General features: G+C 40.6%; 1 protein-coding gene across 1 annotated transcript; it reads left to right on the top strand.

Moving 5' to 3' along the window:
• Positions 1-99: 99 nt before the first annotated feature.
• Positions 100-15,741, top strand: xpo1a (exportin 1 a). Its single transcript, XM_082165583.1, has 24 exons — positions 100-678; positions 1,525-1,654; positions 1,773-1,874; positions 2,413-2,485; positions 2,826-2,887; positions 3,774-3,818; positions 3,897-4,078; positions 4,182-4,230; positions 4,341-4,460; positions 4,785-4,913; positions 5,524-5,682; positions 5,769-5,966; positions 6,052-6,190; positions 6,674-6,855; positions 8,063-8,219; positions 8,344-8,642; positions 9,868-10,051; positions 10,334-10,440; positions 10,534-10,728; positions 12,038-12,206; positions 12,455-12,589; positions 13,014-13,173; positions 13,253-13,349; positions 14,821-15,741. Exons 2-24 carry the CDS (start codon positions 1,529-1,531, stop codon positions 14,965-14,967), a joined length of 3,216 nt encoding a protein of 1,071 aa, XP_082021709.1. The 5' UTR covers positions 100-678; positions 1,525-1,528; the 3' UTR covers positions 14,968-15,741.
• Positions 15,742-16,397: the final 656 nt, after the last annotated feature.

The following is a 16,397-nucleotide window of genomic DNA, read 5'->3' as shown; positions in this document are numbered from 1 at the left end:
AGCACAGGGCGTGTCCACAGTCCGAATTTTACGCGGCGCTACGGGCTGAAAACTAAACCGAGATGGAATATGCCAGTCTGAACCGGTTTCAACCGGTCTTGCGTGTGATGCATGAGACTGGAGAGGAGCTGGGTCACAGTCTCTCGCAGATATTTGATATAAAACAACGTTTTTTTCTGCAATAGACAAAAGAATAAACTAACGATTGCTTTGATGCTGTTGTTATAAAACGGACTGAGTTGTTAAAGCGAGCTGTAAACCGTCATACAGAGAGACAGATGAACTAACACGAGCTGCTGACTGAAAGAGGACCCGGACTCAATTACTGAAGACAATAATTAAAAATAACACCGAAATTGTGTGTTTCGGGGGGGTTTTCATGTATCGTTTTCTCTGCACTGTAGTGTGTATGGCTATACATTGAGGTAACCAGCTAGTTAGCATTTAAAGTGAACTTGCTTTATACTCAGATTGCCTTTTGAATATTTGTACACACGCTATCGTTTAAAATGAGATAGATCAAACATACTTTTTTTTTCTTTTTTTTTACCTGACGTCTTGATCTTGTTTTGACGCGACGCATATTTCCACGACACTAAACCCAGTTCCAGGTTCCCGAACCACGTTAGCATTGTTTTGTTTTGTTTTGAGCAAAAAGAGGAGTTTTGATTAAAACAGGTAAGTTAAAGGTGTTCGGTGAGATGGTTATGTGTTATAAATATTAACAACTAAGATAAGCGAGTTGAATGAAGTGCTAGTTTGCTGACATTGCTGATGTGAAACAGAAACAAAAACGCGTTTTGTTCCTTCTCGCTGCCCATAGCTGCAGAAGCTCAGCTTGAATCCATGTGGGCTGATTTCTAAAAAGTTTAATGAGTCTATATTAAGATATTTTAATTTGAATTGTAAATTTTTTTCATTTTTATAGCTGTACACAGTTAATATGTTGATCTGCCATGTTATCACTTCTTTTGCATGGGGAACTATTATCAGTGATCTCAGCAAAACTGCACTCGGTGTCATTATAGGTTGTATTTCAGTGTAAATGCATGTTTTGTGGACACACGTGGTGTGAGCCACTGGTTTAGTGTCTAACTTTTAATATCAGAAATCAACTAGTACTCATTTTGTACCAGTGTATCATTTAACAAACTATATTAGTTTTTGTTAATATTTAAAACTTTAGTCTTTTCATTTTAGTTAAAATTGTAGTAATTTTGTTGTGTTTTTGCCATTTTTATTAGTTATTTTTTTCATATTATGTTCAGTTTTAGTAGTTGAAGTAGTACTTCAGTTTAAACAAACGAAAATTAGCAACATGGCATTGACAACTAACTGAAATAAAATAATTTTTTATTTCAATTAACTAACCAATTTCAGTCAATTGAAGCTAAAACTATAAAAAAAAAACATTTTCATTAACTGCAATGATCAACTTGATAATGGGATGAGGAGTCAAAGAAGTGTCACTCGACGTTTGATATCTAAAAGATGTGGCCCGTCTTGTTCCCCGGTCTCCTTCAGCTCTATGCCGGCAGACATGACCATGTTGGCGGATCACACAGCACGACAGTTGCTGGACTTCAGTCAGAAGCTAGACATCAACCTGCTGGACAATGTCGTCAACTCCATGTACTATGATGTGGGATCTCAGGTATGTGTTAATTTGCAAAATCCAAGACAATTCTGAAGTTTTGAACACTTCAGGTCGTGGTTTGGTGTTTGCCAGACACGTACAATGCATCAAAAGTGCTTTCTCGTCGTTATTTTAGCAAAGGCTTGCACAAGAAGTTCTCACCAACCTGAAGGACCACCCAGATGCCTGGACCAGAGTGGACACCATACTGGAGTTCTCACAGAACATGAAGACAAAAGTATGTGTACGCTAATGCCTTTCTACATTTTGCCAGGCAAATGTTTGAGTCCTGCTACTGAATGTCAACCATAGGGTGGCACTTTTGGTGCACGCACAGGTTTGATTGATGTCAGAGTTCAGCTTGTTTGGATGATGTGAACGCTGTTTTCTGAACTCGGGTGCGCATTTGCGAACATTACCCAAGTCTACATATGGTGTGAACTCTAGTACTGTTCGCTGCTGATTTCCTGAGACTGTATGTCAAACAATATGTGCATTAATTCTTGGAGTGCATATGCAAAATAATAGACCTGCCACTTTTTTTATGTAATGTGTTACTTTGTTCATTATATTACTAACTTTTCAAATCCGTCCCTCACCAACCTTTTTTACATACAGATATATACATTTTTGGATTTATTGTCAGTACTGGGCTCGCAGTTCACATGGGGAATGTGTGTGTGTGTGTGTATGAGTGGATGACTGTGTTTGTCAAAAATGGTCACATTTTTTCTGCCACAAACTGATGTTTAATCCTTTTGTTATCTGTATTGCAGTACTACGCCCTTCAGATACTGGAGACAGTGATCAAAACACGCTGGAAGATTCTTCCACGAAACCAATGTGAAGGTGAGGGAATGTGTGATGACACTGATCTTTGTCTCTATGTCAGGGGATCCCAACTCTGGCCCTCAAGATCCACTTTCCTGCAGAGTTTTACTCCAACCTGAATCAAACACGCCTGAACAAGCTAATCAAGGTCTTCTGGAAGTTATAGGCTGGTGTGTTTGATCCAGGTTGGGGCTAAACTTTGCAGGACAACAGATTTCGAGGGTCAGAGTTGAGGACAGTTGCTCTGTGGAGAATCTGCTACACCCCTCCACATTATATAACTATACTGTCATATGAAAACGTAATGACTCTTTGCACAATGACTGCACAAAAAACTGACAGCTCTGTCTGTTCACAGGAATTAAGAAGTATGTCGTCGGGCTGATTATCAAGACTTCCTCTGATGCCAACAGCGTAGAGGTAATGAAGATGATATCAGATATTCAGATGTTTTATCTTCTACCAATTGCACAAGTATTAGAATATTATAAATATTTAAAAAAAATTTTTTTTTTTTTTAAATATTCCATTTTCATTTTACTAAAGATTTGTGTTTTTGTCAAAAAAAAAAAAAAGTTAACTTTTTTTAGTAGTTCAGTTTTTCAATTGAAGTAGTACTTCAACTTAATCTAAACAAAAATGAGAAATGTTGCTTTGACAAACTGACTGAAATAATATAGTAGGGATGCACTGATATGAAAATTTTGGCCGATACCGATAATTCTTCATATTTGAAAGCCGATAAGCGATATATTGGCCGATAAATCTAAATCCAAAATGTAATATTTGAGAGGCTGGTTACAAAAACAAAAGTCATACTATTAAAATCCATGTCCCAAGCACACAATTATAATGTTCTCATTAGGATTTTATGTAGCCTATATGACAGACTTGCGCTGCACATGTTGCACTGAACTGTATTTTCAAGTGATTTGAATCATATTTCAAGCAATTCAAAACTGAATTGAAGGAAATAATTCATTATTTATCTGCTTTAATATATCCGCCAAATTTTCTTATAAAAAATTTACATATATCAGCTGATACCGATGTTGGCCGATATATCGTGCATCCCTATAATATAGGTTTAAGTTTTTTCAATACATTTTTTCATTTCAGTTCAGTTTTTTTATTTAAATTAATTTGTCAATTTCAATTGATTCAATGAAATGAGCAACTTGAAGAAATATGAACAACTTTAAAACTCATATTAAACTTATTAGTTTTACTTAACTGTAATAACCCTGATTTGTACTTGTCACGTCACTGACCGCATCCTTACCGACTCGTGTTTTTGCTCTTACAGAAAGAGGGGGTTTACATAGCAAAGCTCAACATGATCCTGGTGCAGGTGAGCATCATTTCAGGAATTTTTGTCGTCATGATTTTGTGACGGTGTATGGCTCACTGTGTTCCTGTTTGTGTGTAGATCCTGAAGCAGGAGTGGCCGAAGCACTGGCCCACGTTCATCAGTGACATCGTGGGAGCGAGTCGCACCAGTGAGAGCCTGTGTCAGAACAACATGATCATCCTGAAGCTCCTCAGTGAGGAGGTGTTTGACTTCTCCAGCGGCCAGATGACTCAGGTCAAAGCCAAACACCTGAAGGACAGGTACGCATGTGACCGTTACAGACCGTGTCAGTAGAGCTGTAGCTGTAGTTGGGACAATGATTACAGTAATATTTACTCAACCTCTCTCTCTTACCTCTTGCAGTATGTGCAACGAATTTTCCCAAATATTCCAGCTCTGCCAGTTTGTCATGGTGCGTACGAAGCAGAATATCACAGTAGTGACAGTCAGTATTTAGATAAGTTCAGTTCTGTATTCTTCGGCCTGTCATTTTTAACTTGGATATCATTTTGTTTTTTTCAGGAAAATTCCCAGAATGCCCCTCTGGTCCACGCCACATTAGAGACACTCCTTCGTTTCCTGAACTGGATTCCTCTGGGCTACATATTTGAGACCAAACTCATCAGCACACTGGTGTACAAGGTAACAAGACACGAGGGGTTTCTTATGTAGCAGCTAAATAAATAAACAATAAATGTGAGATCCCAAGAATTTATCTCAGGTTTTGCTGTTAAAATTGTAATTATTTGATTGTGTGATACGCTCACTCCTCTCACAAAGGCGCACTGTCATTGGTTCAGCTTGCCAGTGCGTAAGAAAGAGAGGAAGATTGATTGGAGCGCTGGCTGTTCTCATGGGCGCTCTGCCTTAAGGCTTTGTGTCCGAGCTGGTGCTCCTACATTTATGCTCTTTCACATGTTTTGTGTTCCAGAAAGTTTATCATTTGTGTTCCGACTTATTCCACAGTTTCTGAATGTTCCGATGTTCCGGAACGTCACTCTGAAGTGTCTGACGGAGATCGCGGGCGTCAGTGTCAGTCAGTACGAGGAGCAGTTTGTCAACCTGTTCACTCTCACCATGATGCAGCTCAAACAGGTACAGCTCGCACGCATATACTAGTCTTCAAATGTTCAGGGGTCAGGAAGATTTTTTATTTTTTTAAAGAAATTAATACTTTTATTCAGCAAGGATTGATTAAAAGGGACCGTAAAGACATTTATAATGTTGCAAAGTATTGCTTTTTCAAATAAGTGCTGTTTTCAGCATTGATGATAATCAGAAATGTTTCTTGAGCATCAAATCATCATATTAGAGTGATTTCTGAAGGATCATGTGACACTGAAGATTGGAGTAATGATGCTTTGCCAACACAGGAATAAATTGCATTACAAAACAGTTGTTTTACATTTTATTAATATTCCACTATTACTGTTTTTACTGTATTTTTGGTTAAGTAAATATAGCCAAATGTTTGAATGGTAGCGTATGACCACGTTACTAGATCTGGTTGGATGACCTCTTGATGTCAACGGCGTCTATGCAAAAGTCTGCAGTATTATGTGCCTTGAATTTCACTAATTAAACTTGTGATTATTTTGTGAACAGTGCAGTTTCTGCTTGAGTGTTACAAATAATGAAAACAAAAACTATAACAAACCTACAATTATTAGTTTTTAAACTAAACCCTCATTATTCTACTGGACAGATGCTTCCACTGAACACAAATATCCGTCTGGCGTATGCAAATGGGAAAGACGATGAGCAGAACTTCATCCAGAACCTCAGTCTGTTCCTCTGCACCTTCCTCAAAGAGCACGGACAACTGATAGAGAAGAGACTGAACCTCAGAGAGACACTCATGGAGGTACACACACAGTGAAAGGTATAGAGATGATGTGATCGTGACACACACACACACACTCACTCATGCATTGACTCCCATGTGCTCAGGCTCTTCATTACATGCTGCTGGTGTCTGAGGTGGAGGAGACGGAGATCTTCAAGATCTGCCTGGAGTACTGGAACCATCTGGCCGCCGAGCTCTACAGAGAGAGTCCCTTCTCTACCTCTACCTCTCCAATGCTCTCAACCAGCCAACACTTTGACGTGCCGCCCCGCCGACACCTTTACCTGCCTGTGCTCTCCAAGGTCAGTCAGTCTCAAGTGTACAGCAAGTCCACCTCAAAATGTTGGTAGCAGGAGAAAAAACGTCTGTGTTCTTGACCGGTCTCAGGTGCGTCTGCTGATGGTGAGTCGCATGGCCAAACCGGAGGAGGTTCTGGTGGTGGAGAACGATCAGGGCGAGGTGGTGAGAGAATTCATGAAGGACACAGACTCCATTAACCTCTACAAAAACATGAGAGAGACTCTGGGTAATCACGACGGGCTTATAATGCATTTAAAAAAAAATCTAGGGCTGCATATGAAATCACATACTCTCTCGAGTTGGTACTTATTTTGAATAAGTACGTACTTTGCGAGCGCTAAAAAAAGTATGTTCTGTGTAGTATGAATGTGTGTAGAATGAAAGCAATCAACACGTACTTCTTTCACCATGTTGTCATCATCATGTGATCAACCAGCGTCAGTCGCGTCACTTCACGGCCATTCACAAATCCTCTCCCGTTGCCTCATGGGATAGTAAAGTGTCCATCGTACGCACTCTTCAGAAGGCATCCGGGTTCTTTTTGCCTACTCTTGTCCTAATGAGTGCTGTGAATTCAGACATACTTGTTTTGTCTCATACTTTTTTTCGCCTAGTAGGGAAGTGTGCGATTCCACATGCAGCTTCTGTCAACAGCACGCGGCTTATCTTTCTGGAGAAAGCTTCATAATGATCTCTTTTTCTCGTCCAGTCTACTTGACTCATCTGGACTATGCTGATACGGAGCGGATCATGACCGAGAAGCTTCATAATCAGGTGAACGGTACCGAGTGGTCCTGGAGGAACCTGAACACGCTATGCTGGGCCATCGGCTCCATCAGTGGGGCCATGCATGAGGAGGACGAGAAGAGATTCCTCGTCACCGTCATTAAGGTGTTTATTCAGCATGTGTTTGTTTGAGTGTATCTGGAAATGTTTACTTGGAAAAAGATTGCAAATCGCTTAGTGTATGATGGGCACAGATTCCGATTTTATGTATTTTTTTTTTTTAGCTTCAGACTATGATTCCGTCCAATCAGAGGATATCAAAACGTGTTTGATAATTTGAGCCGATTTTAGAACTCTTATCATAGTGTATGATGGGTCACTACTGAAACCAAGGCTGTCCTCTCTCTGTCAGTGTTGCAATGAAATGCACAAATACAGTAACAATACAGAAGTAAATTAACAACATGAGATACAAATTAGCCTCAATATCTGACTCATCAGCACAGATAAAACTTACTCTGGCACTCGCCTCTTAACTCCATACTGACCGCGTCTACCCACCCAAGACCCATCCAAATGCACTTAGCTCCTTTTTCTTTTGCGACAGCACAGTCGCAGCAACAACTTCTGTGGTCATCTCCTGCACATCCATGTTTGTTTAATCTGTAATGCGTCTCCTAGCAATGAGCAATGCATGAGTTTGTGTTCGGAATGATTTAAGGTCTGGTAGTGTATGAATATTTCTCTGCAACCAATAGATCCGCACGATTAATCGTAAAAAAACAACAACAACACGATCTTATTCCTAAATAACATCGATTTGCCAATCTCTATTATACCTTTTTCAACCACACAATATAGTTTCTGTGTAACAAATATTCACATTATCGCAGAAGTACTGGATAAGTTTATATTTCAGATATAAGCACTGTTGTCAACGGAAGCGATTAAAAGAACAAATCACCTTTTGAAAGTAGCATTGTTACACCACCAGGTGGCGACAAGTGACTGTAAAAAGTTTATTTGTCATTTAAATCATTCATTCAACAATTCGTTCAAAAATGCTGATTCATTCAGTAATGAAACAAGTGAAGTCTTTATGAGTGAGTCATTTAATCATTCATTCATTCATAAAAAAAAAATAAAAAAAATATTCATTCAGGTTAATTAAACGTTTTAAATAGACTGCAATTGTCTGTTCAGAATCGTGGGAGAAATGTGATGTCTATTTGAAACTTAAAAAAAAGTGTGATTCTCAATTTATCCAGAATCGTGCAGGTGTATGAACCATTTACAAAGTCAGCAATTGTGTGATGCCTAGTGTTTGTCTACGTAAATGTTTGTCAGTAAAATTCATATATTTCTGTCACAGGATCTGCTGGGTCTGTGCGAACAGAAAAGAGGGAAAGACAACAAGGCCATCATTGCCTCCAACATCATGTACATCGTCGGCCAATACCCACGGTTCCTCAGGGCCCACTGGAAGTTCCTCAAGACCGTCGTCAACAAGCTCTTTGAGTTCATGCATGGTGAGGAACTCATTTTGTTTGTCCTTTTGTCTAGTCATGCATGTTTTTTGCTAAAGTGCAAATTTTGTCTGAAGCTTTATGTTAATTGGAAAGTCTCTCTCTCTCTCTCTCTCTGTCTTTTCAGAGACCCATGATGGCGTGCAGGACATGGCCTGTGATACGTTTATCAAGATCGCTCAGAAGTGCAGGAGGCATTTTGTGCAGGTGCAGGTGGGCGAGGTGATGCCCTTCATCGACGAGATCCTCAACAACATCAACACCATCATCTGTGACCTGCAGCCGCAGCAGGTGCACACGTTCTACGAGGCCGTGGGCTACATGATCGGAGCACAGACGGACCAGACCGTCCAGGAGCGGCTCATTGAGAAATACATGCTCCTTCCCAACCAGGTGTGGGACAGCATCATCCAACAGGCCACCAAGGTGAGAATCAGTGCTATTCTAGCCTCACTGAGAAACTATTATAGTGAATAGTTTGTTTATTTTATCTTTCCAAACCAAAAGGGATCCGATTTTTCTTGCACTTTACATTAAAACATCCAAAAACCACTAAAACCATGTTATATTTTTTGTTGACTTGTGTACTTGCATTATCCCAAATGTTTCCAACAATATTTAAATACAGAGAAATCAGCTGTTTTAACCAGTGTAACAGACCGCGTCACACGTCGCCTGTCAATGATGTCATATCCACGCTACCCTCGATTTCCGTTTTTTCAGTAGAAATCATGGAAACACCAAAGATGCTTTAATATATATTATGCTTTTTATTAGACTGGTTATTTGAACTGTTTGGACACTTTTATCGACCGAAAATGAATCGTTATTTAGCTCAACACAGTTAGTCTTATTGTTTGAATCTCTTGTTTCCTTGATTTTACTGTATTGACCAATGCCTCAGACAACACTATTTTGTCACTATTTAACATTTGTCAAGTAGCAAAATCAGAAAGACCTTTGTTTGTTGTGACAGTAATACAGCATTTTCTCTACCATACAATATATTTAAAAATGTATTCATTCACTAGTCATTCAGGTTTTATTTATATGATATTGTATTTTCGATCTACCATATTGCAGTGTGCAACAAATGTCTCATACCAGAACACACACAGTAACATTATAACAAATTTTAATTCGTCAGACAAACTGACCAGTATGAGTAGTAATTCAGCACTTGTGACTGTTTCATTAGAATTAAATCAAATGTGAATTTAAGTGATCAAATGTAACTGTACCAAAGTTTAAGTTCATGGAAGGAGGAGCTTGGATGTTAAACTTAACTTTAATCCCAAATAAACAAAAACATGAAAGGAGTGGCACTAGCGGCCGACTGGGGCTTTCAGGCAATAATAAAAGAGCAATGTAAAATGTCCCAGGCTCTCGACCCCGCCCTGATCATACCACAATAACGTCAGGAAAACGTCCCCGTCGGATTGCTTTCCATTGACTGTGGAGGTGAAGACAATAACTCCCATGATTCCACACTCATTCACTGCGTCATCAAGATACGCATTAATTGTTTTGAAAAAAATGACCTCTAGCAACGAAACTTGCATACTGTGCCTTTAAGGGTTTATGCTCCAATGTTAAGAATGAAACAGAATGGCACCTCAACTCAAAGCACATGATGTCTCTCTTCAATCAGAACGTGGACATCCTGAAGGACCCGGAGACGGTGCGTCAGCTAGGCAGCATCTTGAAGACCAACGTGAGGGCGTGTAAAGCCGTGGGTCACCCCTTCGTCTTGCAGCTGGGCCGCATTTACCTGGACATGCTCAACGTCTACAAGTGCCTGAGCGAGAACATCTCTTCTGCCATCCAGAGCAACGGTGAGCCAAGCACACCTGGCATGAAGCACGTGACCCACGTAATTGTTGCTCGAAATAAACGCAACGTTTATATAGTTGACACACTTTATTTAGTGCACAGCAACGTTTCGCATAACCACCATTACGACACACACGATCAGAACAGCACCCTGCGAATGCACTCACCATCCAGCCCAACATGCCGTATTGAATAGTGTAGAAATACCTTGTGCCGAAGTCCAGAGGGGAAATAACATGTTAACAGTAATAGCTCACGTTTAGCTCTTTGCTGTTTCTCTGCAGGTGAGATGGTGACGAAGCAGCCTCTGATACGTAGCATGCGGACCGTGAAGAGAGAGACTCTGAAGCTCATCTCAGGATGGGTCAGCCGCTCCAACGACCCACAGATGGTTAGTTCTGCTGATCCTGGATCAGTCTGAGCTCATGCCACAATAATACGCCGGGTTTGACAGCAGTACAAAGCATTGTTGTTGTCTGTTTAGGTTGGAGAAAACTTCGTTCCACCTTTGCTGGAGGCGGTTCTCATCGACTACCAAAGGAACGTCCCGGCCGCTCGAGAACCAGAGGTGCTCAGCACTATGGCAACCATTGTCAACAAGCTTGGCGCCCACATAACAGGAGAGATCCCGAAGATATTCGATGCTGTGTTCGAGTGCACCCTCGACATGATCAACAAGGTTAGTCCACGTCTTTTGTTTAACATCTCAGATTTTCAGCATCAACCCAATGCAAGTCTGATAGTGTGAATACTAGGGCTGGGACAATACATCGATGCATCGTCAATCGAGAAATTATTCTGGATCGCTTCCGAGATTTTCCGAATGCAATTCTGAGCTTTAGTTTTTAACAGCAGATGGCACTGCGTGCTCTAGAAACAGCCATACTCTGCTTGCTTCCAATGCCTTACACACACCACTTGAACCTTCTATACAATAATCATTCATAAAATTCTAAAAGGTTGAAGCGAATTACAAGGGTGTTTGCAGTGGGCTGTTTACATTAATCTCGTGCCATAAAAGCATTCTGAGGTGCAAGTACATTCTCAGACTCAGCCGAACGCACGAGCGCTCTTCTTCGTGAGCATTTGAGCATGCGGTTAAAAACTAGCCTAGAACGCCATATGCTGTTAAAAACTAGCCTAGAACGCCATATGCTGTTAAAAACTAGCCTAGAACGCCATATGCTGTTAAAAATAGCCTAGAACGCCATATGCTGTTAAAAACTAGCCTAGAACGCCATATGCTGTTAAAAACTAGCCTAGAACGCCATATGCTGTTAAAAACTAGCCTAGAACGCCATATGCTGTTAAAAATAGCCTAGAACGCCATATGCTGTTAAAAACTAGCCTAGAACGCCATATGCTGTTAAAAACTAGCCTAGAACGCCATATGCTGTTAAAAACTAAGCTCAGAATCTATTCGAGAGAGAATGGCGATGCATTCGGAAACTATTGGAATCGATCAACGAATCGCGATGCATCGATTTATTGTCCCAGCCCTAGTGAATACACTCACCAAGTAATGTAGGGCTGATTTCATCGAAATTGCGATAATGGCTTAGTGCACTTGTCAAATCGCAAAGGCTGTGATTTCATGACATAAATATATGTGCTGCACTGTGTTCTTTTACATTCGAGCAGCTCATGATCCGCCAGTGTTTTCAGTGTCTCAGAGTGGCACGATTCACTGAACCCAACTCCATCTGCTCTGAGTTCAGGTTGCTAACGTGCACAAACCCTCTTCTTGTCATGAGAAGCACTCTCCAACAAAGTTTTTTAATTCTGTCATCATTTACTCACCCTATTGTCGTTCCAAACCTGTATGAGTTTCTTCTGCTGAACACAAAATAATTTTTTTTGAAGAATCTGGGTAACCAAACAGTTGATTGACCCCTTGACTGAAAAACCCTACTATGGAAGTCATTGGGGCCCATAGAATCCTGAAATCATGCAGCCCTACTTTAATGATCGTTATTTCTCCGTCTCAGAACTTTGAGGAGTATCCCGAGCACAGGACGCATTTCTTCTACCTGCTGCAAGCCGTCAACTCCCAGTGTTTCCCAGCATTCCTGTCCATCCCTCCGGCACAGTTCAAACTGGTTCTGGACTCCATCATCTGGGCCTTCAAACACACCATGAGGAATGTGGCCGACACAGGTGGGTGGAGGACTAGAGTTAGGGCTACAGTTGCATTTAGCTAATTTGTGCTTGAACAAATATACCAACTCTACACTGTGAATGCAAAAGGCTTCTAGCTACTCTTAATTCATAAATGTTTCTGAATGCAATTTGTGATTTGTGCCCTGGATTTGTGTGGTTGCTCAGTATGTTTCTGACATTAGGTTTACTCATGTCACATGCAACATAAATGAAAAAGGCGTCTGTGTGTGTTTGTGCGTCTCCAGGGCTTCAGGTCCTGTTCACGATGCTGCAGAACATCGCACAGGAGGAGGGAGCAGCTCAAAGCTTCTATCAAACCTACTTCTGTGACATCCTGCAGCACATTTTCTCCGTTGTCACGGATACTTCTCATACGGCTGGTCAGTTGCTAGGCAGAGACATAGTGACATGTTTACAGTGTAACTAATGGAACTGTTATTTTGCACAAAAAGGCTTCACATCTCGCAAACACTGTCGAAAACACAATCGGCTCATTTTCACCGAAAATTAAAAGGGGAAAAAATTGAGCAAAATATTAAGGGAAAAGTTTTTCTTTTCCTTTCATTTTGCCAATAATTTTTACAATTATCATTATAATTGCACATATTTTGCTCCCAAATTCTCATTACCATAATGCAAAAAAAGGAGAAAAGTTTATAACATTTAAAGCAAGGTTTACTGCCTTTATTTATGCTAATTTAAATTAAACACTAAAAATGTTGTACTGCTGTAATGCTAATGCTAATTATTGATTCATTGTGTGTGTGTATTTGATGACTGATCTGTGTGGTTTGTGATGGGCAGGTCTGACGATGCACGCCTCCATCCTCGCCTACATGTTCAACCTGGTGGAAGAGGGTAAAATCAGCGTAGCTCTGAACGCAGGCAACGCGGGCAACAATCAAGGCTACGTGCAGGAGTACGTGGCCAACCTGCTGAAGACGGCCTTCCCACACCTGCAAGAGTAAGAAGAGCCCACAACATGGTGTATGTGTCCTCAGGTTGTGTTCGTGTCATGTGTTAATCTCCATGGTGTTTTTCAGCGCCCAGGTGAAGGTGTTTGTCACGGGTCTGTTCAGCTTGAATCAGGACATTGCTGCCTTTAAAGAGCACCTCAGGGACTTCCTGGTCCAGATCAAGGTACGTCACTTCCTTCCTGCTAGGTTTTTACTTCCTATTTCTCTAGTCGTGAACCAAGGCTGCAGCGTTCCACTCCCAATTTGTATGCCCTTCACTCACTAACTTCCCTTGTTCACTCGGATGTGCATTATTGCTTACGTTGCATGAGTGGCCACTACTGGCGGAACTATTGCATGAGGTTTAAATGAGATGCACTAAGCCCTTAATTCATTTCACATTAATTTGTATAGTGCTTTTCACAATACACATCGTTTCAAAGCAGCTTTACAGAAAATGCATGAGTCCACATTACATCCTATTGGTATATGAGCTGTTGGAGGAAAATAACATGCACAAACGAAAAAAAATCAATAGTATAAACTTTGACTGTGAACATAAGTTAGCTACAAGTATTATGCGATTAAATCTCAATGCAATTAATATATCCTGCACTTCAGTTAATCACGATCTGCTGTGACGTCACAATCAAGTTGAATTGTGGGATATAGAGCTGCTTGAAGAGTACATCAGAGTAGACTCCCTCGATCAAAATCGAGGGGTCGAGGGTCTGTCCATACAAACTTGTTGACTTCATGAAGGGGGAAGTGCTTAGGGAAGTTCACGAGTGTGTGTCTGAAAGTGGAGTGGAACGCAGCCACAGGTAGAAGTTCACAGTAGAAGTGGATACACATGAGCAGTGTGGGAAATAAACTTTCCCCAACAGCTGCAGTGTTTGTTGAACACCCACTTTTACCAGCCATTACTTGACAACAGCATTGGAGTCTCTGGTGGGGGTGTTCGTTCACACTCACACACACATACACACAATCACTCACTTACACATAAACACTCACTCACACATATATAGATGCACACAACACACGCACGCACTCGTGCACACATACACACATGTTCACACACACACACACACACACACACACACACACACACATGCACACAATCACTCACTTACACATAAACACTCACTCAAACATACATAGATGCACGCACGCACTCGTGCACACATACACACATGTTCACACACACACACACACACACACACACACACATGCACACAATCACTCACTTACACATAAACACTCACTCAAACATACATAGATGCACGCACGCACTCGTGCACACACATACACACACTCCCTCACACATACACACCTGCTCACTCACTCACACATACACACACATGTTCACACACTCACACTCACTCAATTACACACTCAATCTCACTCTCTCACACACTCTCACTCTCTCACACACAATCACTCTCACATTCTCAATCACACTCACACACAATCACTCTCAAACACTCACACTCACTCACGCGCACACACATACACGCACTCCCTCACACATACACATATACACACTCCCTCACACATACTCTCACACCTGCTCACTCACTCACACATACATAGATGCACACACTCACTCACACACACTCACTCGCTCACTCAACTCTCTCTTGTTTTTGCAGGAGTTTGCAGGCGAGGACTCCACAGATCTGTTTCTGGAGGAGAGGGAAGCGGCTCTGCGTCAGGCTCAGGAGGAGAAACACAAGCTCCAGATGTCTGTCCCAGGAATCCTCAATCCTCACGAGCTCCCGGAGGAAATGTGTGAATGAGATCCTGTGCAGTTTCACACTCATGAAGATTTCACACTCGTTCCGGGGCACCTCGAGCTCCTCTGTCAAATGTGTGCGTGTGTATAGAGAGGCGGCAGTCAAATGAGGACAAATAGGAAAATTAATCCAGATGTTGGTTGTTTGTCAGCCCAATCCATGCCAATATGTAAATTAAAGACATGTTTGTTATTAGTTTTCTGGCTCCTCCCACTTCTCCCAAAATCCTTGGTTTTACATAACAGAACATTTTATATAAAGGAAACTGTTGCTGTCTTTCTCCTGTATCAATTCACTGTATATGCATCAATTTATTCTGTTCGGCATGTTTGCTTTCTTATTTCGAAGCACATGACTAATCATTTTAATGTTTTCTCAGCCTCATCTATTTGTGAATATGTAATATACAGTATGACAGGCCGATGAAGACGGACAGTTACTGTGCAGGAAGTGAGGTTTGCTCACAGGGACGTGTCGTTGTGGCTTGTGTACCACAGCAAGTGAATGTGACGGTTTTGGATCAGCCCTGGTGCTGTTCCTGCGTTCTTTATTGGGGGGTTGAGCGTGTTTATATATACATATATATATTTTCCATTTGATTGCAATGTATGGGAAAGACTGATGTCTTTTTCATGCTACAGACTTGAGGAGTGTTGTTTTTTTTTTGTTTTTTTTTGCATAGGGATGTCATAATGGAAGGGGTTGTTCATATCATCCTATTTGTAAAGCTGTGCATTAGTATTATGGAAACATAAAGTTGGTTATTTTTACAAAGCATAGTGTGTGTGTTTCATTTGGCTCATAAGACTAATACTGGTTTACTGGAGTATCTCATCAATTCTGATATTAGGATCAAGCTGTTTTGTGAAGAAACTGCCAGTGGAAAACAAAATGCTTAGGATTTATCAAAAATCTATGTATTTGGTGTAATGTACACTACAAGTTTGTGCAAGAGCTTGTCCCAGAAAAAGCGTTTTTCTTGTTTTCATTGTTTTTAAATGGCGTATCACTCACCAAGACTGCTGTTATTTGATCAAAATAACAGTAAAAACAGCAACATTGAAATATTACAATCTAAAATAACTTCTATTTGTAACATTTTAAAGTGTAATTTATTGCTGTGATCAAAGCTGAATTTTCAGCATCATTACTCCAGTCTTCAGTGTCACATGATCCTTCAGAAATCACTCTAATATGATGATTTGATGCTCGAGAAACATTTATGATTATTATCAATGTTGGAAACAGCTGCTTAATATTTTTGGAGAAACTCTTACTTTTGACAGAATTCTTTGATGAAGATGAGGTTGAAAAAGAACAGCATTTATTTAAAATATAAATGTTATAAATATATTCAATCGCACCTTTGATCAATTGAATGTGTCCTTGCTGAATGATTTATTCTTTTACTGACCCCAAACTTTTGAACGGTA

This window comes from Leuciscus leuciscus, assembly GCF_965113295.1.
Source record: "Leuciscus leuciscus genome assembly, chromosome: 3".
Taxonomy (NCBI): Eukaryota; Metazoa; Chordata; class Actinopteri; order Cypriniformes; family Leuciscidae; genus Leuciscus; species Leuciscus leuciscus.
This window is presented reverse-complemented; position numbering and strand designations above follow the sequence as displayed.

Bases quoted from the DNA above. Each gene is read 5' to 3' on its own strand.
- xpo1a (XM_082165583.1), top strand. From the start codon at position 1,529: ATGCCGGCAGACATGACCATGTTGGCGGATCACACAGCACGACAGTTG. The intron at 2,888-3,773 runs GTAATGAAGATG...TTGCTCTTACAG, and splicing joins CTGATGCCAACAGCGTAGAG to AAAGAGGGGGTTTACATAGC. The intron at 10,441-10,533 runs GTTAGTTCTGCT...TTGTCTGTTTAG, and splicing joins GCTCCAACGACCCACAGATG to GTTGGAGAAAACTTCGTTCC.